The sequence below is a fragment of the Mya arenaria genome, chromosome 6 (genome assembly GCF_026914265.1).
Source record: "Mya arenaria isolate MELC-2E11 chromosome 6, ASM2691426v1".
In the NCBI taxonomy this organism is placed as follows: Eukaryota; Metazoa; Mollusca; class Bivalvia; order Myida; family Myidae; genus Mya; species Mya arenaria.
In genome coordinates, this window is record NC_069127.1 from 46227404 (window position 1) to 46255211 (window position 27808).

The window sequence follows — 27808 nt, forward strand, 5'->3', positions numbered from 1 at the left end:
AGTATAAAAAATAACACTTACACACAAATAAATGGTAAAAACTACGCTCCTCATTCTGTCTTTGGTCTAACATATCTCTTGGTTGTTTGAACATCTTCTTGGTCGGTCATGATGGACTATTTTCTTACGACCCGTATTATATCCGAGGCCATATCTTGATACTAGCCGAGGAGTTCCGATTGGATGGTCCTTATGAAGGATACGAGATTTAATTGAAAAGAAAGGTGCAGAAAACATGGTATTTCTACCTTATGAGACCACAGGAATTTGACTCAGTGTTTGGTCTAAAATGATATATTTCATTATATGACCAAAACAACGATTTCGGACGAAGAACTGGTCACTTATACTATCATTAAAGAAAGGACCGGCGTTCAAATTCCTGTGTATGAGACTATAGTAGATCACAGTAAATCTTTTAGTTCTCACGATTCATTTAATTTTATTTTTCGTTTTCAGCTATGAAATACACGGTTACAATCTTGTTATCAGTTATTAATATTTTCCACACATGAATTGTTTAGTAAGGAGTTATAAATGTGTATCACTCAAAATTATGTTTGTTATACACGTGTATCGATTGATTTTGAATAAGAGTGTCACTTTAATACATGCTCTGTTCGAACCAAAGACAAGCACATATACAACTATTAAGTCAAGGGCCAAAAAGTTATTTTGGACGGATACTGTCAATTTATGTCGGCATGCAAACTGCATACATATTTAGCCAGATGTTTCATTGACAAACTATTGACGCAGTGGATATGGGGCTTGTCAGGATAGTACAAGTTTGAATATAGGTCATTTCTTATCACTGCCAAGGTCACTAGGTTAAATATTAAGACATATTTTGGTGCTAAAGATTCCTATTCCCAGAAGTGTTTATCAACTCTTCAAGAAATTCAGTCAAAATATTTCTCAGCATGATCATTAGGACCAGTGTGAGTATTTCTTTCATTTCTCGGGTCAAAAACTTGGTCCTTTTGTCAAATAAAAAATGCGCGAATACGGGTTATCTCGGGTCAAAAACTGGGTCACTAAGTCAAACAAAATTTATTCTTTCATAAATGTAACAGTGTTTGTCAGAATTTTTCTCAGCATTTAATTATTTAGAACCAGTGTGAATTTGGATCATATTGGGTCAGAAAAACATTTGGGTCTGAACAGTGAATTGTTATGGCTCAGCAGCATATACTTTTTCCTGCTGCAAAATCACAATTGTCAAAATGAAGAATCCGGCTTTAATACGGTGTCGGCATTAGCCACTTGTTATACATATTTCCAATTAAAGCTTTGAAATAAAAGTTATTATTGTGTCTTGTTAAACAACAGTGCCGGTATTTGGCCGACGTTAACGCCTGTTCCGTTCGAGCTCCGGTTACTTTCGGAAAACTCGAATGTTACGCCGTCAACGATTTCCGTCTTTTCTCCGTCAACACCCTTGTGTGTTGGCTGCCCTCGCAGACACACGACCACCGTAAACACGCGCTTGGGCGGAATGCGTAACGGGCGGGACAAAAATACGTCATACGTATCTCTCATGTTGTTTGTGAATATGGTAGAGTCGTTTTTACGAATTTCTTCACGAGTTATGTCGTCATACACTAATATTTTCAACTTGTAAGTTTCCTTTCCGGAGGCAGCGCCATAGACCTCGATACCGTAAAGAACGATAGGCTGAGAAACGCTAAATGAGATGGAGTCCGGAGGTCCATTTTGCTTCCACTGGCCGTCAACCGCCGCAAATCTGCGGACGCGTGCCATGGCAGGACTGCGTCTGTTATCCAACATAACCGGTTCCGTGTTTTCGGCGAGCGTCCTCGGGAACTGGTTCCTTTCGAGGCGACTAAAGCGGCTCGGGAGCTGCTGCTCTTCGCCATGAAAATACTGAAATATCGAGAGCGTCTCATCATGGGAGAGAAGCTGGCCAAGCGACACCTTCTGGGTAAAATACGTCACAGCCATAGTCGGGAATCGAATCAAGTACAACAGTTTCCCCAAAACTTTCCTTCGAACTTCGTCCGTCGGTTGTTTCTTCTGCCGTCGGCATTCCGCGTTCGCCCAGGTCATGCACGCTTCAAACACCGCTTCCTCCGGCGCACGCAGATCGTCCGCTTTTATTATACGCTCTACGCATTCCGCACAAAGTTCCGAAAACGATGGTTTTCGCAATACGGAGTTTGCGTTTATGTAAATAAATCGTACACACTTCTCATAAAGAGAGTTTTCATTGTAGATGTGTGCCTGCTCCATGATTTTGCAGACGGTCTCATCATGCATCTCGGCATCGAGGAACTGAAAGCAAAGGCTGGAGAGGCCCTTCAGTTGAAACTTTCTGGCCGCGTATAGCATCGTAGGCGCGTTCTCTGCGTGGATGTCAAATTCGTCCGTGTACATGTATCTGGAAATTTATCAGTCAGTGAGCAATGGTTGTCATAGTGTGTATATTGACTTATTGAGTTAATTGACCTATGACATTCGACACAGCAGGTATGATCAACTCACATTTTTGTTTATAATAACAGTCTTTAGAACAATGCCACAACTCGTTGTTGTAAATTTTGGTGCCGGCTTTGCTACCACTCCAATCGCTGAAGTAAACATATGAGGAATACAGATGCATAGTTACTTTCCTGTTTCACAAGAAAATTTACTTACTGCAAAACATCCCTAAAAGCGTCAGCTTTAATATCCGGCACGTCAATCCGGACATCCGGGTTAAGCATGTGTTTTGCAAGGGAGCGGAATAAAACCGGGCTCCTAGAAATAAGCACGTATTTGTGCACGCGAATCTCTTCTTTATCTTCGCCCACGAGAAATGTGGCATCTGTGCACACCTGAAATACAACAATGTTTATACAGATGACCGTTCTCCGGGAAACAAACATGTATTTCTGTTCGTTAATATCTTCATTAGCCATTAAAGGGAGTAGCGTATGCGGAAAACCATTTAGTACAGGACCGGAGATGGAGGCCGTGTTCCCTCTTCCACCATTTTAACAGTTTTGACAATAAACACTCTTGGTGTTTCCGGTGAATTTTAGGACCGAATCCAAAGAAATAAAATGTATAAAGTCATTGTTCATGGCATGGCAATTGTCACGGTAAAAGCATAGATCAAATTTGGGCGAAAAAATAGCATCAATCACGGTACTTGTGTATTTTGTCTAAAATTTAAGAGCATGCTTTTATAAGGTTTCATTAGTCCACAGTCTGACCATACACGATGTTCTTGCCTGGTAAGATTCTTTGAAAATATCTTTAGCTTTTCTGTTATATCAACAAGTTATAAAACAGCATGGAACCACGACAGTGACAACAGTAATCTGAGCAAAAACATTTTTTTTTTGGCGAGAGATATACATGTGTGTTAATTTTAAAAATAGCTACAATGCTTTAAGAAATTGTTCACCAATTATTATTCCTGTGTGATAACCAGTACTTCTCATCGACGAAGCTCCGAGCGTTGATTAAACCCGTTAACCTTAGAAAAAAAATGATCAGTTTAGCCAGTGTCGGAGCACTCCTGTCCTAAGGCGCGGCATTCCATATTTGTCCCGTGTCGAGGCATACCACCATGTCCCGTGTCGGGGCATTCCACCTGTCCCGTGTCGGCGCATTCCACCCTGTCCCGTGTCGGGACATTCCACCCTGCCCCGTGTCGGCGCATTCCACCCTGTCCCGTGTCGGGACATTTCACTCTGTCCCGTGTCGGCCCCTTCCACCCTGTCCCGTGTCGGGACATTTCACTCTGTCCCGTGTCGGCGCATTCCACCCTGTCCCGTGTCGGGACATTCCACCCTGCCCCGTGTCGGCCCCTTCCACCCTATCCTGTGAAGGGACATTCTACACTGTCCTGTGTCGCGGCATTCCATCCTGGTCCGTGTCGGGGCATTCCACCCTGTCCCGTGTCGGCGCATTCCACCCTGTCCTGTGACGGAGCATTCCACCCTGCCCCGTGTCGGCGCATTCCACCCTGTCCTGTGTCGGGCATTGCACGCTGTCCCGTGTCGAGGAATTCCACCCTGTCCCGTGGCGGCGCATTCCACCCTGTCCTGTGTCGGGCATTCCACGCTGTCCCGTTTCGAGGAATTCCACCCTGTTCCGTGTCGGCGCATTCCACCCTGTCCTGGTGTCGGCGCATTCCACCCTGTCCTGCGTCGGGACATTCCACGCTGTCCTTTGTCGGAGAATTCCACCCTGTCCTGTGTCGGCGCATTCCATATCTGTTCCGTGTCGCGGCATTCAATATCTGTCCCGTGTCGGGGCATTCCACTCTGCCCCATTCCACCCTGTCCTGTGTCGGGGCATTCCACCCTGCCCTGTGTCGGTGCATTCCACCCTGTCCTGTGTCGGGGCAATCCACTCCTGTCCCGAGTCGCGGAATTCCTCTCCTGTCCCGTGTCGAGGCATTCCACCCCTGTCATATGTCGAAACAATCAACTTCTGTCATGTGGCGCGGGAATTCCATTCCTGTCCCGTATCGAGGCGTATTGTTTCTTTCCCGTGTCGCGGCATTCCATTAGACACCAATTTCGAGGCAATCTACTCATGCCCTGTTGCGCGGCATTCCTTTCCTGTTCTGTGTCATGTCATTCCTCTCCTGTCCCGTGTCGAGGCATTCCACTCCTGTCCTGTGGCGCGGCATTCTATTCCTGTTCCGTGTCGCGCCATTCCATTATAGTCCAATGTCGTGGCATTCCACTCAAGCCCTGTGGTGCAGCATTCCACTCCTGTCCCGTGTCGGGGCATACAACTCCCGTCATGTGGCGCGGCATTCTTCTCCTGCCCCGTGTAGAGGCATTCTACTTCTGTCCTGTGATGGGACATTCCACTCGAGTGAGTCGAGGTATACCATTCCTGTCCTGTGGCGCGGCATTCAATTTCTGTCCCGTTTCGGGGCAATCCACTCGTGTCGAGGTATTCCATTCCTGTCCTGTGGCGCGGCATTCCATTCCTGTCTCATGTCGAGGAAATCGTCTCGTGCCGAGGTATTCCATTCCTGTTCTAGGGCACGGTATTCCATTCCTGTCCCGTGTTGATTCACTCCTGCACTGTGGCGCGACATTAATTACAGTCTAGTGTCGAGGCATTCAACTCCTGTCAGGTTTCGCGGAATTCCACTCCTGTCCTGTGGTGGGACTTTCCAATCCCGCCCTGCGGTGGGATATTCAACCCCTGTCCTGTGTCGGGGCATTTCACTTCAATCCAGTGGTGAGATATTCCACTCCTGCCCTGTGGTGGGACATTCCACTCCTGTCCTGTGGCGGGGCATTCCACTTCAGTCCAATGGTGGAATATTCCACTCCTGTCCTGCAGTGGTACATTCAACTCCTGTCTTTTAGAGGGGCATTCCACTCCTGTCCTGTGGCGTGGCATTTTACTCCTGTTCTGTGGCGGCGCATTCCACTTCAGTCCTGTGGTGGGATATTCCACTCCGTTCTGTTGTGGGACATTCCATCCCTGTCATGTCGCGGGGCATTCCACTTCAGTCCTGTGATGGGGCTTTCCACTACTGTCTTGTAGCGGGGCATTCCACTCCTGTCCTGTGGCGGGGCATTCCACTTTAGTCCTATGGTGGATAATTCCACACCTGTCCTCTGGTGGGACATTCCACTCCTGTCCTGTGAGGGGGCATTCCACTTCAGTCCTGTGGTGGGGCATTCCACTCCTGAACTGTGGTGGGACATTCCACCCCATCCTGTGGTGGGACAGTCCACCCCTATCCTGTGGCGGGGCATTTCACTCCTGTCCCATGGCGCGGCATTCCACTCCTGTTCCTTGTCAGGGCATTTCACTGCTGTCCTCTTTCGCGGCATTCTACTTCTTTTCACTGGCGGGGTATTCCACTGCAGTATTTTTGCGGCACATTCCTGTCCTGGCCTGTATCGTCGCATTGAACACCTATTCTTGCGGGTCATTCCACTCCTGTCATGTGGCGGGGCATTCCACTCCTATTCTGTTGCGGGGCATTCAACTTCAGTCCTGTTTCGGGGGCATTCCACTCTTGTCCTGAGGTGGGACATTCCACTCCTGTCCTGTGGCGGGGCATTTCATTCCTGTCCCATGGCGAGGCATTCCACTCATGTAATGGATTCGAGGCATTCCACTCCTGTCCTGTGGCGGGGCATTCCACTTCAGTCTTGTGGCGGGACATTCCACTCCTGTCATGTGTCGTCGCATTTAACACCTATCCCTTTGCGGTTCATTCTACTCATGCCCTGTTTGGGCATTCTACTCCTGTCCTGTTTCGGAAGTGTTCGAGGGTCAAGGATTGGTCATGTTGTTGTTTGTACATGTTCACGTAACTTGTACTTGTGAATGTAGTCTTTGTACATGTTCACGTAACTTGTACTTGTGAATGTAGTCTTTGTACATGTTCACGTAACTTGTACTTGTGATTGTAGTCTTTGTACATGTTCACGTAACTTGTACTTGTGAATGTAGTCTTTGTATATGTTCACGTAACTTGTACTTGTGAATGAAGTCTTTGTACATGTTCACGAAACTTGTACTTGTGAATGTAAACTTTGTACATGTTCACGTAACTTGTACTTGTGAATGTAGTCTTTGTATATGTTCACGAAACTTGTACTTGTGAATGAAGTCATTGTATATGTTCACGAAACTTGTACTTGTGAATGTAGTCTTTGTACATGTTCACGTAACTTGTACTTGTGAATGTAGTCTTTGTACATGTTCACGTAACTTGTACTTGTGAATGTAGTCTTTGTATATGTTCACGTAACTTGTACTTGTGAATGTAGTCTTTGTATATGTTCACGTAACTTGTACTTGTGAATGTAGTCTTTGTATATGTTCACGTAACTTGTACTTGTGAATGTAGTCTTTGTATATGTTCACGTAACTTGTACTTGTGAATGTAGTCTTTGTATATGTTCACGTAACTTGTACTTGTGAATGAAGTCTTTGTATATGTTCACGAAACTTGTACTTGTGAATGTAGTCTTTGTATATGTTCACGTAACTTGTACTTGTGAATGTAGTCTTTGTACATGTTCACGTAACTTGTACTTGTGAATGAAGTCTTTGTATATGTTCACGAAACTTGTACTTGTGAATGTAGTCTTTGTATATGTTCACGTAACTTGTACTTGTGATTGTAGTTGTTTGTATAATTATGTTCACGTAACTTGTACTTGTGAATGTAGTCTTTGTATATGTTCACGTAACTTGTACTTGTGAATGAAGTCTTTGTACATGTTCACGTAACTTGTACTTGTGAATGTAAACTTTGTATATGTTCACGTAACTTGTACTTGTGAATGTAAACTTTGTATATGTTCACGTAACTTGTACTTGTGATTGTAGTCTTTGTACATGTTCACGTAACTTGTACTTGTGAATGTAGTCTTTGTACATGTTCACGTAACTTGTACTTGTGAATGTAGTCTTTGTATATGTTCACGTAACTTGTACTTGTGAATGTAGTCTTTGTATATGTTCACGTAACTTGTACTTGTGATTGTAGTCTTTGTATATGTTCACGAAACTTGTACTTGTGAATGTAGTCTTTGTATATGTTCACGTAACTTGTACTTGTGATTGTAGTTGTTTGTATAATTATGTTCACGTAACTTGTACTTGTGAATGAAGTCTTTGTATATGTTCACGTAACTTGTACTTGTGATTGTAGTCTTTGTATATGTTCACGTAACTTGTACTTGTGAATGTAGTCTTTGTACATGTTCACGTAACTTGTACTTGTGATTGTAGTCTTTGTATATGTTCACGAAACTTGTACTTGTGAATGTAGTCTTTGTACATGTTCACGTAACTTGTACTTGTGATTGTAGTCTTTGTACATGTTCACGTAACTTGTACTTGTGATTGTAGTCTTTGTATATGTTCACGTAACTTGTACTTGTGAATGTAGTCTTTGTACATGTTCACGTAACTTATACTTGTGATTGTAGTCTTTGTACATGTTCACGTAACTTGTACTTGTGATTGTAGTCTTTGTACATGTTCACGAAACTTGTACTTGTGAATGTAGTCTTTGTATATGTTCACGAAACTTGTACTTGTGAATGTAGTCTTTGTATATGTTCACGTAACTTGTACTTGTGAATGTAGTCTTTGTATATGTTCACGTAACTTGTACTTGTGATTGTAGTCTTTGTATATGTTCACGTAACTTGTACTTGTGAATGTAGTCTTTGTATATGTTCACGTAACTTGTACTTGTGAATGTAGTCTTTGTACATGTTCACGTAACTTGTACTTGTGATTGTAGTCTTTGTATATGTTCACGTAACTTGTACTTGTGAATGTAGTCTTTGTATATGTTCACGTAACTTGTACTTGTGATTGTAGTCTTTGTATATGTTCACGAAACTTGTACTTGTGAATGTAGTCTTTGTATATGTTCACGTAACTTGTACTTGTGATTGTAGTCTTTGTACATGTTCACGTAACTTGTACTTGTGAATGTAGTCTTTGTATATGTTCACGTAACTTGTACTTGTGATTGTAGTCTTTGTATATGTTCACGAAACTTGTACTTGTGAATGTAGTCTTTGTATATGTGTTATTTTTCTATGTACATGTATCGCGTCCGTGAGCGTGTGGTTTTATGTGTATAACCACGTACCTTGCACTTCAGCATGTACTTGCGAACAGAACGTACTTGCGAATGAAGTTGTTTGTGTATGTGCCCGTTCCACGTTCCAAGTATGTAGTGTTTTTGTGTGTATGGAAACGGACTTTATACACCATCATGTAGTTATCTGTGTATATGCACGCATCTCGTACCTGTGTATATGGCAGAATGTGCAGGTGTTTGACTATATTTATATACCTCATATCTGAGCAGCATGTAGTTGTTTGTAATTGTGAACGAACCTCGTCCTCGAGCATGTAGTTGTTTGTGTATGCGCACATTCCTCCTAATTTAGCATATACTCGTAGTTGTGTGTATGAGCATATTCCTCGTAGTTTAGCATGTAGTTGTTTGTGTTTGAGCAAATTCCTCGAAGTAAAGCATGTAGTTGTTTGTGTTTGAGCACATTTCTCGTAATTAAGCATGTAGTTGTTTGTGTTTGAGCACATTTCTCGTAATTGAGCATGTAGTTGTTTGTGTATGAGCACATTTCTCGTAATTGAGCATGTAGTTGTTTGTGTATGAGCACATTCCTCGGAAATTTGCATGTAGTTGTTTGTGTATGGGCACATTTCTCGTAATTGAGTATGTAGTTGTTTGTGTATGAGCACATTTCTCGTAATTGAGTATGTAGTTGTTTGTGTATGAGCACATTCCTCGGAAATGTGCATGTAGTTGTTTGTGTATGGGCACATTCCTCGGAAATCTGCATGTAGTTGTTTGTGTTTGAGCACATTTCTCGTAATTGAGTATGTAGTTGTTTGTGTATGAGCACATTCCTCGGAAATTTGCATGTAGTTGTTTGTGTATGCGCACATTCCTCCTAATTTAGCATATACTCGTAGTTGTGTGTATGAGCATATTCCTCGTAGTTTAGCATGTAGTTGTTTGTGTTTGAGCAAATTCCTCGAAGTAAAGCATGTAGTTGTTTGTGTTTGAGCACATTTCTCGTAATTAAGCATGTAGTTGTTTGTGTTTGAGCACATTTCTCGTAATTGAGCATGTAGTTGTTTGTGTATGAGCACATTTCTCGTAATTGAGCATGTAGTTGTTTGTGTATGAGCACATTCCTCGGAAATTTGCATGTAGTTGTTTGTGTATGGGCACATTCCTCGGAAATCTGCATGTAGTTGTTTGTGTATGAGCATATTACTTGTAATTGTGCATGTAGTTGTTTGTGTATGAGCATTTTCCTCGGAAATCTGCATGTAGTTGTTTGTGTATGGGCACATTCCTCGGAAATCTGCATGTAGTTGTTTGTGTATGGGCACATTCTTCGGAAATCTGCATGTAGTTGTTTGTGTATGGGCACATTCTTCGGAAATCTGCATGTAGTTGTTTGTGTATGGCCACATTCTTCGGAAATTTGCATGTAGTTGTTTGTGTATGAGCACATTTCTCGGAAATCTGCATGTAGTTGTTTGTTTCGGAGCATATTCTTCGTAGTTTAGCATGTAGTTGTTTGTGTATGAGCACATTCATCGGAAATTTGCATGTAGTTGTTTGTGTATGAGCACATTCCTCGAAAATCTGCATGTAGTTGTTTGTGTTTGAGCACATTTCTCGTAAGTTTGCATGTAGTTGTTTGTGTATGAGCATATTCCTGGTAATTTTGCATGTAGTTGTTTGTGTATGAGCATATTACTCGTAATTGTACATGAAGTTGTTTGTGTATGAGCATATTCCTTGGAAGCTAGCATTTATATGTTTGCTTATAAGCACGAACCTCGTACTTGAGCATGTAGTTGTTTCTAAATGTTTCTATATGTATAAAACATAACTTGTACGTTTGTATGTATTTCTTATGAGCATGTACCTCGAACGTAAGTATGTTGCTGTTTGTCTTTGTCTGAACGCACTTACCTCGTATTTGAGCATGTAGTTGTTTGCCTCGGGCACATTTTTGTCCGACTGCCAAGAATCCTGCAAAAAGACAACCATATTAGTTTATCATTAGTACTTAACAGTTATGATTGTGAACATAACGTTGTTCTAATTGTATTGATAATATTGATGATGACGGTGATAATGATAATGATGACGCTGACACTGCTACAGTTGTTAGATACTTTCACTGTCCAGCGAGTCTTTTTTAAGCTGGACAAAGTCCATTATATATTTTATGAATATAATTCCATAATAGTATAGTTCAATATTGGTGGTCCGGCTGGTGCAGTGGTTATCGCAGTCGCTTCTCATCAAGTCGTCCCAACGGGTTGGCTTCTCGGATTGGGCGTTATATAAGTATCATAAACATAGAGCCCGTCTAAAATCGCAGTCCAGTGGCCTATAACATGACCTAGAGCAAACTACACTGTGATTCAGGTGGCAGTGGTCCCCTTTCTCTTTTTTAATGAATCACCGCTATAAACTTTTAAAATTTTGATGGAAAATACCTACGGTATTAGCCCATAAGTATCAAAACCATACAGCCTACCTAAAACCGAAGTCTAGTGACCTATGCTACACTGTGGTATATGTGGCAGTGGTCCCCTTACTCATGTATAATGCATTACCGCTTCAAATCTGTATATAGAACGGGGCTGATATTCACTTAATTCAACCAAAATCCCACAGACTGCCCACAATCGCAGACAAATAAACTAAACTACGATGTGGTATAGGTGACAGTGGTCCCACTTTCATTTTTAAGGTATTACCGCCAAACATGGTTGAAATAATGTAAGAACGGCCCTTGTATCCACTTAAATGAACCAATTTCCAACAGACTACCTAAAATCGCAGACCAGTGACCTTTGCCATTACCTAGGGCAAGGCCTAGGCTTCACTGTGGTATTAGTGGCCGTGGTTCATTTTCGCATTTCAGGGTTTTTTCTCCATACCAAGAATTCAAGTGGTACAAACGTCCTCAAAGTAGCAGACTTTATATCCGCAATTCACCTAACCTTGCATAAACCCCAGGGCATTCGTATGAAACTGTGATATGAATGTTATTAATATATAAGAGTATACATTTTTAACATTGAAACACTTTTAAACACGCTTTGGTAAATTTCCGGTGATTCAGTGCTGCACAACATTCAGAAATTGTTAATATTCATTTATGAGTTAGTATATGGCAGATTTCACAAAAAAGGCAATTATTTGGCCCATTTGCTTTCATTTATTGTTATTGCATGTCAACGTCATATATACAGCAATTGCCTTTCCCAACCCAATAAGAACACCTAATAGAAGTGATTTGTATTAAAATAATGAAAATATTGTGTTAAGTAAGGTAAAAAAATGTAAAAATATGCCGATATTTAGGACAAAAAAGACAGAAAATCTTCCCGGTACCAATATACCACTTTTTTGAGGATGCTTTTCAATAACATCTGGTAAGTATTTTATTCTTGTCTGTTGAATAATGTTTGCAAGAAATGTTAATTAAAACAATAATATATCTAAAATGATTGCATTTCGTTCGTAATATACTTAAATTTTCGGTAATTGCGCATGGTGATAACGTTACGGTAATCTGTCCTCGAATTGTTGTGTAACATTAGCAGACATGATCCACTGCTAACTGTTTTAAGCCTAAACACACCTTTATTAAATCACTGAAAACAAAGACTACGTGTCGGATAAAAACAGTATTGCATGTAACAAGAAATTGGTCATTCCCGATCATAAAGTTTTTTAGGTCTAAAAATGTGTTAATGTTACTCAAAATCGATTCTGTCCCATTTTAGCATGACGATAGCACCTTTTCTATTCGTGAATAATTTACACCGACTGAGGGTTAACATCCGGGTAGCGATTACTTTTATATTGGACTGGTTCACAGTTGACATTGAAATGATAAAAATAGTGGTGAATACCGTTGATAAAAACTTAATCCAAGTTTGGCTCATTCTGTCCTTCGATGTAACGTTAACATTATGTCACACTAGCATTAAGACAAGCGCTTAATAAAGCAAGAAAATCGTTGAAATTTGATGACTTTCCCAGAGTCAATTATTCGAACATAACAATGGTGTCTGTAAACTATCGTTTGTAAGTATTCATTCATTAGGTACGTAGTTTATATTGAATTCATACCGCTTTTGTGTTTGATATCGTTATTTATTGGACAGAATTAAGAATTTTTGTGATTATCAATTGACCGTGTTTATCAATCATTTATATAGTTTGTTTTATACTGTATCAAGCTCAAACAGTCTGTGGTAGGTCTGTATTTTAATTTGTTGTGAAACATTCTGTCCAACTGCTAATGTGACATACTGCTAATGTTACTCATTCTGTTTTGTGGTAACACTAGCACATACTGCAATTAGCAATTTATAATATATATGTTTAATATCAAAGGTAATGATAATTGCACCATACTAGAGACATTTATATTACCACAACAAAACATTTATGTTTATAGCTTATCTGATCTGATATAAAAAGAAAACCTATGTTTGCAGAAAGCATTTTCTGTCTTGTTGTCCAATTAGGGTTTGTTTCAATAAATTTATTTGAGAAAAACGAAACAATCTTTATTTTTTGTCTGTACAATCTGTTTTATAGATAAATGAACCATTTAGTGCAAGACAAAATACTTCTTTGGATCAAAATATTAAAAAAAAACAAGTTTTTACCGGCAATATTGTAACACTAGCACAAATGGTATGGTGATACAAAATTCTTTTTTTTATAAAAATGCATGAATAAATCATTGCAAATGTTCTAAAATATGATAGATAAGATATTGCTGTAAAAGATTATGTTGAAATCACAAATCTGCAATAAATTTTAAAAATCAATATTCGCCGGGAACTTTTTGGTCACCAAAACGTGAAATCTGCCATATGCAAGAGTTCATTTTTTGCGAACTACGGAAAATAGAGCCTGCGGTTGATGTAGCACGCTCTATTTACTGTACATTTTCAAAACTCGACTCTTATTATTTGTTACATTTGTCAGATTTGATCAACGTAAAATTAATGAACAGACAATTTGAAAACTACTCGATTGTCATTGACCATCTCTAAATACAAACACCAAGTTTAATTTTGCTACCTTTTACTACTGACTGAAATAATTATACTCATTTTTTTATGCATTCGTCGAGCCGATCTACGTAAACATGTTGAACAGCAAAAATGAAAAATCCTCGATTTTCATTCGCCCTTACCTAACAAAAATGCGATCAGAAAATATTAATGAATCACTAAGTTGAATTAAAAAAAAAATATAACATTACCAAAACTTTACAACTTATAATACTGATTATCCATTGTTTAAAACGCATTTGTTTGAAATACAGGACGTTAATGTCTTTTTGGCATGCATTAAACGATACAAGCACGTGAATCAACATGTATTTAGCCAAACTATCTTCAATAGCTACGTTTGTCAATAAGTTTGTCAGTACGTGGATTCATAAAAAATGTTTAAAAATCAATCATTTACGACGTAGTATAATTGTAAGTGACTGTCAATATAATGCAAGTTAAACTATTGATAGTGTACACAAACCGTTTTCCTGTCCATCCTTTTCAAGAATCACAGACTTGCACTACTAAGCATTGCTCAATCTCTCCTAAATCAAATACCTTTCCTATCCAGGTTGAAAAGCAAACACGGATCGATACTTATTAATAATGGATCCGTTACCAAAACAGTGAGCACATTGTCATATCAGACCACTAAACAATCACCATGATTCAGATTCATATCACGGAGAGATACATGTATTAGAACCAAGGTGTATGGGGCATTACATTTACCCAGCAATCTGGTGATTCCACCGATCAGAACATTCCGAGTTTATCACTTTTATGAATGCGGTTGTTTGCATTTATCGAAATATATCGTTTAATGATGGTTAAACTCATTTATGAATCAATGGGATTTTCTTTCAAATCATATAACATATTGATCGACATCTAAAGTATTTGCATGTCAATCAAATAATTTCAATAAAAGACTACAGCAAGCGTGGTTGAATTTTACAATAACTCGCTATTAAACAAGAGTGACAAGTTTCAATTAATTATTAATTATTTAAATGATCAAATGCCAATTGATGATTAAAGGAATCGGCCTTCACACCAAAGTGTTGTCTTGGCTGCCAATTTAGCTGTGCACAATGTGCTATAAACTCTTCAATGTTTTGGTATAAGTCTTTTCAATGTTTTGGTATAACTATTACTTAGAAATGTATTACTATATTAGTATAGGGATTTAGGATACATTTCCTGCATTGTTGTGCAATAGATAAGTCAAAACCCACGTTTGTTTTCATTTTATTAGCTTGACTATTCGAAGAATAAGGGGGGCTATACTACTCGCCCCAGCGTCGGTGTCGGTGTCGGCGTCCGGTTAAAGTTTTAGGGCAAGTTGGGATTTTCACTTATTATATAGGTCCAATACCCTTCATTCAATTTGCTTAATACTTCACACAGTTGTTCAGGGCCATCACATAATGAGGTGAGATAACTCCATATTATCCTTTATACAAATTGTAGCCCCTGATTGACTTTGGTACTTAGGTTAAAGTTTTCGGGCAAGTTGGGATATTTATCAATAACTTCTATACCCTTCATTCAATTGACTTAACACGTCATACAGTTGTCCAGGAACACCACACAATGAGGTTACATAACTCCATATTATCCGTAATGCAAGTTATGGCCCCTGATTGCTTTGGAACTTAGGTTAAAGTTTAAGAACAGGCTGAAGTTGTAGGGCAAGTTTGGATGTTAATAAAAAACACTTCTATACCCTTCATTCAATTGACTAAATACTTCGCGCAATTAATGACGACCATCTTACAATAAAGTTACATAACTCCATTTAAAACCTACATACAAATTATGGCCATTGATTGACTTTTTTCTTTAAATTTCTTTCGATAGGCACATTTTTATATTTTTAAACAGGATTTTACAAAGGAAAAACGAGTTTTTAGAATGACTAGTGTCATCGTTTGGACGGACAGCGTCTAAGTCACCTTATGTATCGAATAATTTTAGCTAGGTTTGACACAAATTCACCAAACTTGGTATATAGGAATAGTTTATGGAGACCTTTCATGGAATTGCGTTTGAGGCCCCTAGGAACTAGGTCAAGGTCAAAGTTACTTTTAGAAAAATGGTTGGTATTGAATAACTTAAGTAAGTCGACAAATTGCGAGCAAGCTTTTCATGAGATTGTGTTTTGGGTCCCTGAGAGTTATGGTCAGATTTTTTTTTTGATTTTTTATTGCTTTTGACAGGCACATACATCATTATTGTATTCACTTCTTAGTCAAAGCGGCATAGTCGAGCGCGGTGTCTTACGTCAGCTTTTGTTATTTTACTAGTTCCCGAGTTGTTGTTTTTTCATAATTAAATGTAAGAATGAATAGTGCACATAGATCATTGGATTTATTGAATCAAGCAGTGTTATCGACTATATCAACTAATGTACGTACGAATTATAAAATAGGTCAAGTATAATGGGAGAGTACCATGGGGTTATGAAACACCAGAAATCCGTGCTATTTTGTGTGTAAATTGGCCAATAGACTAAATAATATTCAGTAATTAGACCACGCTCACACTAATCCAACCAATCGGAATTCGCTATTTCATTGCCCCATTTATCATATACACGCTGTACCGTCAGAAGTATATATACAACTCCTAAAACACGATTTTCTCGAGGCAAAATGGATCACATTTGATGAACAGCATGAAACTGTATTCATAGGCCAAGAAAATTAATCTGTAATTAATTTGGCACCTTTTTTAAATCGTCTTTCATGGTTTAATAATAATCATTGAATATACTTTAAAAGCATGTTTTGGTTGTAGTTATCTGGTTCGTCTCAATGAAACCTTAATACTGTCAACAGCGGGTATATAAGATAAAGAACAATGAAAAACGATCCAGCGCCAGTTACAAATTAATTAAATTGATGGTGGTGAATTCCGACTAAAAGTGTAATATGAAAAGTATAATCACACAAGTATAGTTATCTAAACCCTTACTCAAAACTATTATTTAAGAGTAAGGAATGCACCTATAGAAGGTTTACCCCACCAGGTAGGGGTCGGGGCATGGTGTGTTTGGCTGGAACTCATAGAATATTTAGACAACCTGATAATTGCGTAAAAACGTCTAAGCATACAGAAAGTCCAAGGATGGCGTTCTAAACCTCGACTGTGATGTATCTTCCGATGTATAAATACCAAGTCAACTTTATCACCGAAAGAGCCCCTCCCCCTGCACCAACCACTGTGCCATATTTACGAAAAACAATATTGTGCTTGATGCTGTTCTCATTTTAGAATTTTTTTGACTTATCTCTATTAGCAGACAGTAGCGTTGGTAACAGTAATTCAATGGCAATAAATATCATCAAACAACAGTTAATAATACTGAAAAAACATTACATCTTTTCCCACAAGTTACAAATCAAACTTAAAGTGCATTTTTTGTTAGGCCATACCAAATTACTTTTTCAGTTAGCTTTATTCAAATATCTGAAAATCTTTGAAGGCGTTAATGAGATAAAACGTCAAAACATGAACCTTTTTTATGTAAAACAAAAAAAAACCAGATACTTTTCATGTCGATCATCAATTACATTAATGCAGAAAATAATATTCAATTCAGTTTTTCGACCACCCGTTTCAAAACCATTCCGCCCTTGGACTCGTAACGGAATTCCGATATGGCAATTCCAGTTATGGCAAATAGGTTTAACTCCTTGCCTTGCAATGTGTACGGTTAACATTTATTATCTAACCATAGAAAATTCGTGATTGGGCCAAACCAGAATACGCATTGTCCAGGGTGAGAAATCACGTGACTTCAACAATGAGTAAAATTAACATTTTAGCACATGTATGAGTTTTTAAATATTACTAATTACTAAGAAATGTATACAAAACAAAGACTCACGGCGCACACAGCGTTGCATCGTTCTACAAAATCTCGTCGAATCGAAATTTTGGCCAAATATTCCATCGTTAATATACAAGCAAATCCAAACTATTTCACACTTGTTGAAGCAGAAAATAGCATAGTCTTTTATAGACTAAGAAATATTTTCCTATCTTTTCTCTAAAAAAAGTTACTTAGAAATTACTGTCACTGTCTGGCTTGTTTACATCGGTTTTGAACCGTAGTGACACATGTGAGAACCCTTGAAGTCACGTGATTCCTCACCCTGCTGCCTGCGGTATACAATGTTAAATGGTATTTGGATTTTATGAGTCTTTAGATTGAAGAACAAGAACCAAATCTCCTTGCTTTAGTACATGTGGTCTCAGTCGGATAGACACTTCGTGGACGTATCTATGACAAATATACCCTCGGTACGCTCGGGTATATATGCCATAGATAAGTCCACTCGTTGTCTATCCTATACATGTATTTAGAGTTCTCTAATTTACAGTTTGACAACGTGAACATGCAGTAGTAAACCAAGTAGGCGTTGCAGGGGACACGACCATTTAGGTCACCACTAGGTTCTAAGCAATCGCAAAGTTGGTCCTAAAATCGCAAGAAAACCCTGTTTTTCGGTTGGGTCTGGTTCTCACTAGAGTGAAGATGGTGGAGTACGACAAAGAAGTGTGGTAGGGGGCAAGCCCACAACATATTGGTCACCACTCTGGGAAGACTCGTTAATGCGTTCAAAGCACTCGCAAAGTTGGTCCCAAAACGCTACAAGTCATCATTTATGTCCAACCCACCCGTCAATTATTTTGGGTCATTTATTTGTAAAATCTGTTACCATGCATTTCATACACACAACAGATTTTTGGCATTCTTGGGAAAATTTGCGGGTGCAAAGGAGTAAGCGTACGTGTGCGAGGTCGCTACCAACGCCTTCTACGTGGTACTCCGCCTACATCATTGTAGTGAGTTCCAGGCTCAGCCTGAAAGGGGGGGGGGGTTGTAGTGAGCTTTGGTAAACATTGCGAGTGCTTTGAACGAGTTGGCGAATTTTCGCGGCGTAGTGACCTATTTAATGGTAGGTGGGCGTCTCTCCTTTAATGGCTACGAAATAATACTACGCTTACTTCACTATAGTGATTACCTCCAGAAAACGGGTTTTGTGGCGATTTGGGGCCAACTTTGCGAGTTTTTTTCAATGAGTTATTAAAACGAGTTTTTCCACAGTGAGGACCGCGAACTTCATTCAAGTGAATACCAGTTCCAGTCGAAACACGAGTTTTGTCGCGGTTTGGGGTCAATTTTGAGGCAATCTCATTCAAATCATATCGTGACGTTCACTTCATTTCATTACGTTATGTTTGTCACAAGTTTAATTTGTCCCACAGTTTGTTTTCATTTATAAAAGTGTCTTTCAGTGCAGATGCCAAAAGGCTGAACTATTTTCAGCACACATTTAGGTGGTTAAACCAAAATAAAATTACCATGAAGGCTCTTGTACAGCAAAGGAATTGTCAGTAAATTAAAATACCACATTTAAATAATGTTAAAGCAGAAACCATTGCAAAAATATGTTTTTGAAACTTAAACGTCCTAAAAAGTTTAAAATTCTCGCTTCCCACATTTGTAAACAACAGACTGGCCGAAGGTTTTCATTCAATAACTTCTTTATTCCGTAACCTAGACGCATGAAATAAAAAGCCGAGTGAGGCATGGTAATTGTAGAGCCGAATGCGCGTCATGATATTTTTGAAATATATACTTTATACCACTTACCAGGCGAAAACAGGTTCCAAAAATCCTATTTCGTCATGGTTTCGCCGCCATCTTGCATATCAAACTCCAAAACCTCACTTAAACCCTTGCAGATTCGGAATACGTGTATCCCCCTGCTTAATACATACTCTTGAAAGAACTAGCCATTTTACAGTTGTGTATGTCAACTAGAAAACAGCCGGGAAAACTAGTTATCACTGTATACAGTGCTCTTATAGATCTTACTTTTTGTAATTTTATGCATTAATATAATAAGAAACATCTGCTGTCAATAATTGTTCCAATATTGTACCTATCTAAAACTACAGGCTTTTATTTTCAGGTAACCAGCGCTCTGTTATGTTTTAATGTTATGTTTGTCTGCTATTTATGTCGGAAAATAGCAATTAGCTAATGTTTCTCGACTTTAAATAAAGAGTCTTGTATCTTGTATGAACATTACTATTTCAAAAGTGTTGGTTATTTAAATGATGTTAGTGATCCCAAAGTGAGCGAAAAATATTTTTCCTAAAAATCAATATTAAGGAGGAAGATGCTTTTACAACTTATCTACCTGAATCACTTTAAAGTCATTTGAAGCTGTAAATATAAATTTATTGTGATTGATTTTGGATATTTAAAAAATGACCGGTTAGCATGTTTGACACTGGCAGCCTCAAACAATTCAGGACTTCATACATATTTTAATTTCTTTATCTAATTTTGTTATAAATATCACAGTAAATGCAATATCATGTGCTTACCGAAATGAACAGCTTAAATATTTGTTCAGAATACTATTACGGTCAAGGAGTTGTTTTATGCATACCATTTTATGCTTTAAAGAAAAAAAAGAAGTCAAGGTTATCAGCTTGAGTTAGGCTTACCTATGTTTTGGTCTGTCTAAACCAATTTTCTTTTCTATTTTGATCGTTATATGTGACCAGATATTTGTTCGCATTTGATGTTTTTTGGTCAGTTTTAGGTAAAAAAAAGAATTTGAAACATCATTTTGGCCCAGACATATTTCTGTTGAGTTAAGCTGTCTTCGACAGCTTCACAGTCAAATGATGCTTTTTGAAAAAAAAATCAAAGTTAAGTTTTTATTCCAGCGAGAAAACAACATTTCACCTCGTCTGTTTTCCAACAGTGGCTCTTCCTCTAGGAAATCAAAAGTTATTATTGACAACTGGGAGTAGGATTAGTCCCAGTGTGAAGCCATTGCTCTTCATTCCAATGTCCACCCACAAAATAATATATTATTACGCAATATTATAGCTACAAGTATCAGGTACACATATTATATTGCATAATTAATGAGCAAGTTGTTGATGGAATGATGAACATTGACTTTGACACATTTGTTGTCAACAGTTTCGATTTAGAACTGCCCGTGTAACTGCCCAGAACCGTGCAGAGAAAATGACACCCCAAAATTGATTACTTCAAGTAACTACCAACACTCTCTTCCAAGATATTGTCAAATTTCGTCATTATTCATGTATGAAAGGAATACCATGCTGCTTCACAGCTCTGTTCCTTTACTCCCAAAGTATGAGAATATTAATATTGATGTAGAGTTAAAAATGTAAAATTGTTGATAATTATGACAATTTAAGTGTACAAAATACTGTTTCAAATGTTTGTAATGATGATGAAGACTATAAGTGATTATGGTTCTTTCATTTTCAAAGAAGTAACAGTTTAAAATATAATGGAGTTCATTGCCACTTTCGTTTTGGTTACTTACATTGCAAGTTCATTCATTTCTTTCAATATCATGCCATCGGCCCTTTACAGCCGGTAAATGGTTATTTCATAATCTGAAGTTTATTTGAGGCTGGATTAACATGTCTGGAATTGAATTCAATGATTCTTCGACTTTATGATCATTTTTGTAAATCCTATAATTGTTACTTTCTTCAAACCTTCTTTCATGTCCACTCTATATCTACACCGTCGACAAGCAGATATTGATTCACATCTTATTATCGTATTCGCCACCAATAACGCTTCAATAATGCTGCTTCATTCGATACCCGTTTTCTTTTCATTTCTATAATTGTACCGTAAGTGCCCTCGTCTTATACCGACCTATAGCATAGACGGCAACAAACTTTATCCCCTTAACGGTGGAACATCAGCTGTTTAGCATACAATGGGCATTTCATTATATCTTAAATAGTCTCTTTACCATGGGACATGCCAATCATCCTCTCAATGCAACATGGCGGAGAACAGTATTCCCTTGCCAACCGTCACCTGCAGTACTTTGATTTAAAACAGAGACTATCAATTACATGTTAAGAATGACACCCTTATAGACTCATTAATGCTACTATGTACACTCACCCCTCGGATGTCATTCGGCGGTGTCGGCAAACGGACAACAGTTCTTCTGCTCTCAGTGCCCGACTGGCTTGAGTCCCCTCTCGTACTTTCGCCGTCCTGCCATGTTTGGTTAGGGCTACCGGTCTCGGAACACGTGGGTGTGATAAACGACTGACGCATCTGTGACGCCTGCGATCCGTGAGACACCGGTGTTCCCTGAGTGGCGTCTGTTTCCGGTCCAGACCTCCGACTGTGAGATTTTTTTAATGCTGAGTTAACGGTCACATCCGGATCTGGTGTCGGAGTGGCCTCCGCGTTTCCCTGATTCGGTGAGACGGTGAGAGTCCGAAGCAGCTCCCGATCCGCACTTGGAGTCCGCAGACTTTGCGCGCGACTTCTGTTGGACATACTGCTGTTTGGGACCAACGGCCCTGTCGGAGCTGGTGATACGAATTTAAGGACTGTTTGATTGGAAGAATGGCGGCTTGTGTTCTCTTTGGCGCCGCCTTCGATCTGTGAGGCTCGACTTTGGCTGATCCGCTCAGATAAACTCTGGCGGCCCTGCGACATGGGTTGTGGCACTGAAATTACGGCCATATTCTTTCATAAAAACTTTAACAATATGTTAGAACCATTATTGTTAATGATCCTTGTAACATTGCAATGTATAATGTTAAATTAAGAACAAGAATATCATTATACGTATACTTTTTAGGTAAACGGAAAATTCTAAAAATGGATATTTACCTCAAACTTAATGAAATACTCTCTTAGTACCGTTTTAAGTCACTTTGTTAACCACACTGAAGTCAATTACGCAGTCTAAGTTTCTCAATTTTAAGCTACTTTTCCAATATTTAATATTTGCACTGCGAGGAAATCGATCCATTTGTAAGGTGAGTTCGATTAATTCGGAGAAGGTTTATGTTTCAAATAGTTAAGCACTAACAATTTGTTGTTTACACTTTAATTGAGCATTAGTTTGATATCTCATCCGAGTATCATGCAGATACTAAAACAGACCCGACAAAGACACGTGCCGTTCGTGTCATACATTTGAAAGAGTGCCTCCTTCACCCTAAACTCTAAACACAATATTTATATGTGACAAAGATTCACACCATTTCTGGAAAACACAAGGCAGCTATCATTAATTTAAAGTTGCACTCTCACAGATATACCATTTACAACTTTTTTATTGTTGGTCTTGGAAAGAGCAAAATTTGTGTAAATATCTGTAAACCAATGATATAAGGTTGCAGACAAAAATCAGATCGTAGATTTTCATATCTCCGTTCGAAAATAAATGTTTTATGGTTTAAGCCGTAACTAACGGCTTAAGAAAAAATGCATAAAACATCATTTTTTTAACTTAAATATAAAAATCTGTGATCTAATTTTTGTCAGCAGGCTTATTTAACTGGTTTCCATGATTTTTTGCAAATCGTTTCAAGACAACATATAACTGAAAAAGTCGTCAAAACGTCCAATTTGTGAGAGTGCAGCTCTCAGCGCCTGAAACACTGGAGTATTTACTCGTTTAAACGCAAGAGATCTTGTATTGAATGTAAGGGCGGTATTTCATGCACACGCTATCCGTTTCCGTGTTCTGCATAGGTGTTAACATGTTAATTACAAAACGGAAACTGTATTCCATGTGTTCGCAAATAAAATCTGGTTTATTGTTATTATTCTTAGCCCATCCGTTTTGTCGTAAGCATTTTTGAATCATTTCTACGGGCTTTCTCCCACCGCACACCCAGAGTTCCCTTTAGCGAGGCTTTTCTTTCTGTCGAGACAGTCGCATATTTCTTCCGACCAGGTAACATTTTCCGTCTTGATGAATCAAATGCATGGTCCCTGTAAAAAGCAAAAATATGTGTTTAGTTATGAGTTCATATAAATGATAACAACCAAATAGTAGGAAATGGAAATGGTTATCATAACTATGGGCGGAGAATCGGTTTATACATTTTTTAAATAAATTTTACTTCGATACAAAATAACGAATGCCCGGACTGTTCAATAGAATTCTTATTTATACTAAAACAATATAATAATTTATATTAGAATAGATACACAACCTGTATAGTACTATGCTGCAGAAGTAGTATGCATTTTCAGCTGTTCAACGACTAGTTTATCAGCCTGAAAAACAAATTCAAAACACTTTTAAGATTACGTAGTGCTTGGTTCTAATAGAATTTCGTAAGTGCTTGGTTCTAAAAATGATTGTAACATTATTTCGGAAACATACGTACGTTGCTGTGGAAACAAAACTTAGGGCATACCGATAGGTGTTCATGCAATGTTTTTAAATAGCTCTGTAAACAAAATTGCGTATATTAAGGACAACATTTAAAAATAAATGACAGTTCATGCTTGGTTCTAAGATTTCCGAAGCACATTTCGCCTCGATTGAAAATTTGTGACACGCATTCCAAATAAACTACAGAACTGTCTAACAAAATAAAGGTACCAAATAACGGGGGAAATTGGGCGCTGGAACATGGTCGATGTTACGGAATTTAATTGTTTAATTATTGAGAGAAACTAAACAAAAATACATACCGTCTCACTGGGCGCTGCCATTTTTTAATGCTTGGTATCAAAACAATATACCACGTGATTACCGCCTCTGTATAAAGCAATTTCATTCTCCACATGTTTTGCTCTACGACCATGTTTTTTGCGTTTCATTTTATTATTTGTTCGTAAAAAGGAGGCCGAAGTTAAATATTCTTATTTTAGCTATCTTCTTACTTCAGCTAGCTTTATAGCTTACTTTCTAACTTACTTTCTACCCTTGCTTTGTTTTCCAATGTATATATACACAAAATGGATGGCGAATGTCAGCAAGCATCAGGACAAATACTGCATAGCCGAATATAGCAAGCATGATACAATCAGTCATAATATAATACGAGTGTTTCACATTATTACACCAAGTGGCTCTGTGGTAATAATGTCGCTTATATCCGTAAGTTTCTAAAAACAGATTTTATATACAGGACGGCGACCGGCTGCTTTATACAAATTTCAAGTTACGTCCGAGAGTTTCCGTGCGGTTCCGTATGACTTTCCGAACTTGCGCCCTCTGGTGTCGAAAGACGTGGCTGTTTTACGTTCTGCTTTGTGGCATGTTTCAACGTGCTTGCTTATATGTGCTCTTCAGTCATTATGAGCAAGTGAAGTTTCTTAGTGATTTGTATATTCCTAAAAAAGCACCATGCAGCTTATGTTAAGAAAAATCGGTATTATCTGAACAGAATATGGCATCAATTAAAATGAACAATATATTCATTAATCCTAAAGATGCTCAGATGACGAATTGGGGATGCAATAAGGCAAGATGTACAAGTCAGAAAGGAATGTGTAAATGTCTGAAAGCAAAATGTACAAATCAGAACGCAAGATGCATTTTTTGCTTCAAAATCCTTCCATGAAATCAGTCGACCGTAAATTATTGCGTGCAATATTTTCTATTTAAGTTAAATCGACGTTACTTTCCTGTGGTTCGTAATAGAAAGCTAAAGCGGCGGTAAAACAAAATAAAACATATTCGAAAGTTGATAAATTGATCGTATTTTGCCATTTTCACTACAATGCATGAAGCAAAATTGTTGGCGATGAAGAGTGGGAAAGTGTTCGACTGTCGAAATACCGTTCATTTTGTGTTCTGCTGCTAATAAGCATATACAAAATTATAACTATACACGATATAATATTATTTTAAGAAAAATAAAAGCTTAAGAAGAGCACTTGTATATCCTCACTGACAGGTGATATATACACTGTATGGGAACGGACACCGGATATAGCTCAAAAAATGATAAGTAAACAGACACATATGCAGTTGTTTTTCTTTACCAGAGGTAAGATCTTGCTGCTTATCTACCGTATCCACAAATGAAACAGGTGTTTGAACTAATAGCTGAATGCTAAATTTGGCCTATGGTATACTCTTAAGTGCTTACGATTTAGCAGACCTCGAAAAATGTTTCTTCAAATCTGAGATGATCACCTCAAAACTTACAGAATTTCGACAAGTATTGTTATTTTTAGGAAATATATCGAATAAATAAAAAATCTGAATCGAAAGATTTTACAAGCATAAACTCAACTATTTTTATTGTAAGAACTGGCAATGTTACTTTTAAACTGTTAAAGATATGCCCTTAGAAATGTTCAAAATACTGTACTGGGGATAGCCGTATTATGTACTGAGGAAAGTTTCAAAGCTGAGAAATGTGTCCTGGTGACAACATATAAAATGGGACAAAAATTAATAGTAACACTGTTAATATACAAAACACATGTATGTCTATTTCGAACTTACAAATAATGAAAGTGCAATTTAATAAGAAAATATTGAGTAAACTTTAGTTAACAATGAGTTTGATCCATGCTCTCCTAAATTAACGTATATATACAAGCTGCTTAAATATCAAGGTTGGTCACAATACATACTTTCTCACTGACATCGAGCAGAGACCATTATTCTGTTCTAGGTAATATCATCATCGACCCAAGCTTAGAAAAAAGCTTCACGTGTTCCAAATTTAATCACAATATCTCATTCCCTACTTGATTTACAAAGCAATACTATATATGATTAGCAAACACCACATAAATTCTCCGGCCATATGTTTTGTGTTCCTCAATTAATCAGATTACCGGCGTATTTCAAATATTTAAATATTTGTGACTCGAACGTCAATGCTTGTGAAAAACACATCATGGTTAACTAATCTATATAAATGAAACAGTTTCAAGTACATACAGATACAAAAAACAGCATCTTTTTTTGCTCTCATCCCTCGATATGGACAACTTCAAACAATTTCCAGTCTCGTTATTCTAAATGCATTGTGACTATCCTCAGTCCACTTAAAAGCTATCCCCTGTGCAAGTATTTATTTACTTCATCTATCCCCAGTACACCGCCAGGGCATCAAAAAGTATGAATATCTCCGTAACAACAAAACGTATCGTTTTGATATCTTACACAATACTAGATAATGTAGTAGCAACTAAATCGCTCGATTCAGTTTCTATTCTTATTTTCAATGTTGATTTATGTTTGAAATCGTACCACATTACTGAACATTTGTAAGCGATCATGCAACTTTCGACGAGAATTGGGCTATAATACAAAAGAGGAGACACATTTCCATCATAGTCGTATATTGCACAGGATCAAGTTATTCGAAACTCTTCGATTTTGATAAATATAACCATAAAATACAAAAAAAAAATGATAAAAAAACTTTCCATGCGTCAAAATCAAACGCTTATCGATTTATCACTTTTTGAGCTATGTCCGGTGTCCGTTCACCCACAATGATATACCGGTCATTCATAGTTGTGCGTTATCACGGTTTAACCAACCAAAGCGAAATTAATACATCAAGTGATAATAAACTTAATTCTAACTAATTGGTGGAAAATTCAAATCGTCAAATATTAAATAGGAGGGAATTTTCATATAAATCACGACTTACCTATTTAGCATGGCGGGATCTCTTTGGTAACTGTAATCCAATTTCACCCTTATGCAATAGTGGGGATACGTATGTATCTGTGTATCAATTTGCTGTTTTCTATCAAAAAGGTAATACTATTGCAAATATAGTAATAAACTTTTAATTGAATATGATTGAACATGGATATAAATCAATACAACTGTTCATCGAGTCAAGACATGGCGGGGCGATATTGGATGCGGTATTAGTATTTCCTTTAATAGAAAGCCTGCAATCAATAAGCGTCTGCCTTCTGAATGGATATTTTCGATTTTTGCATATTTCTGAATCAATAAGACTTAATGGCTTAAGGTATCATCACAAAACATTATAAATGTACCACTAAACATAATAAATTGTTGCCAAAAATGTGTTAGGGCATGGGTTTTATAGGCAAACAGTAGGTATACCTTACATGCAGACTTGTTTTGATATTGCTGCGGGAGTGAAACTATGCACAGCATCACAGCTTCTGAGATATTGCGCCTGTCTAGAAAATGTAACTTTTAAATACACGATGACATTTTAGGTATGCATATTCCCTCATTTACTGAAATTATCAAATGAATACCCTTCAAAATTATGACATGCAGATGATATTTTAACTTTAAAGTTGATTAGTTTCCTCCTTTGGGCGGCAATGGTTAAATGTCCTCTAGTCACACGTTGTATTCATTTCCCACTTGGGTAGATT

General features: G+C 38.0%; 1 protein-coding gene across 2 annotated transcripts; it reads right to left on the minus strand.

Moving 5' to 3' along the window:
• Positions 1 to 1083: 1083 nt before the first annotated feature.
• On the minus strand, positions 1084 to 27280 carry LOC128236964 (BTB/POZ domain-containing protein 6-B-like). 2 transcript variants are annotated; one of them, XM_052952106.1, is made up of 5 exons: positions 27094 to 27280; positions 21611 to 22170; positions 10487 to 10546; positions 2659 to 2837; positions 1084 to 2401 (listed from the first exon to the last, which is right to left on the minus strand). In XM_052952106.1, exons 2-5 carry the CDS (start codon positions 22157 to 22159, stop codon positions 1309 to 1311), a joined length of 1881 nt encoding a protein of 626 aa, XP_052808066.1. In that variant the 5' UTR covers positions 22160 to 22170; positions 27094 to 27280; the 3' UTR covers positions 1084 to 1308. The 2 variants fall into 2 exon arrangements, with proteins under 2 accessions (XP_052808066.1, XP_052808068.1); XM_052952108.1 differs by lacking the exon at positions 27094 to 27280 and adding an exon at positions 22337 to 22458.
• Positions 27281 to 27808: the final 528 nt, after the last annotated feature.

What these genes read in the sequence shown, in the direction of transcription:
- LOC128236964 (XM_052952106.1), bottom strand. Translation starts at nt 22,159, where the DNA reads ATGTCGCAGGGCCGCCAGAGTTTATCTGAGCGGATCAGCCAAAGTCGA. An exon ending in ACTACATGCTCAAATACGAG is followed by an intron (nt 2,838 to 10,486) that starts GTAAGTGCGTTC and finishes GTTGTATTTCAG; the next exon opens with GTGTGCACAGATGCCACATT. An exon ending in GCTTTTAGGGATGTTTTGCA is followed by an intron (nt 2,402 to 2,658) that starts GTAAGTAAATTT and finishes ATAAATTTCCAG; the next exon opens with ATACATGTACACGGACGAAT.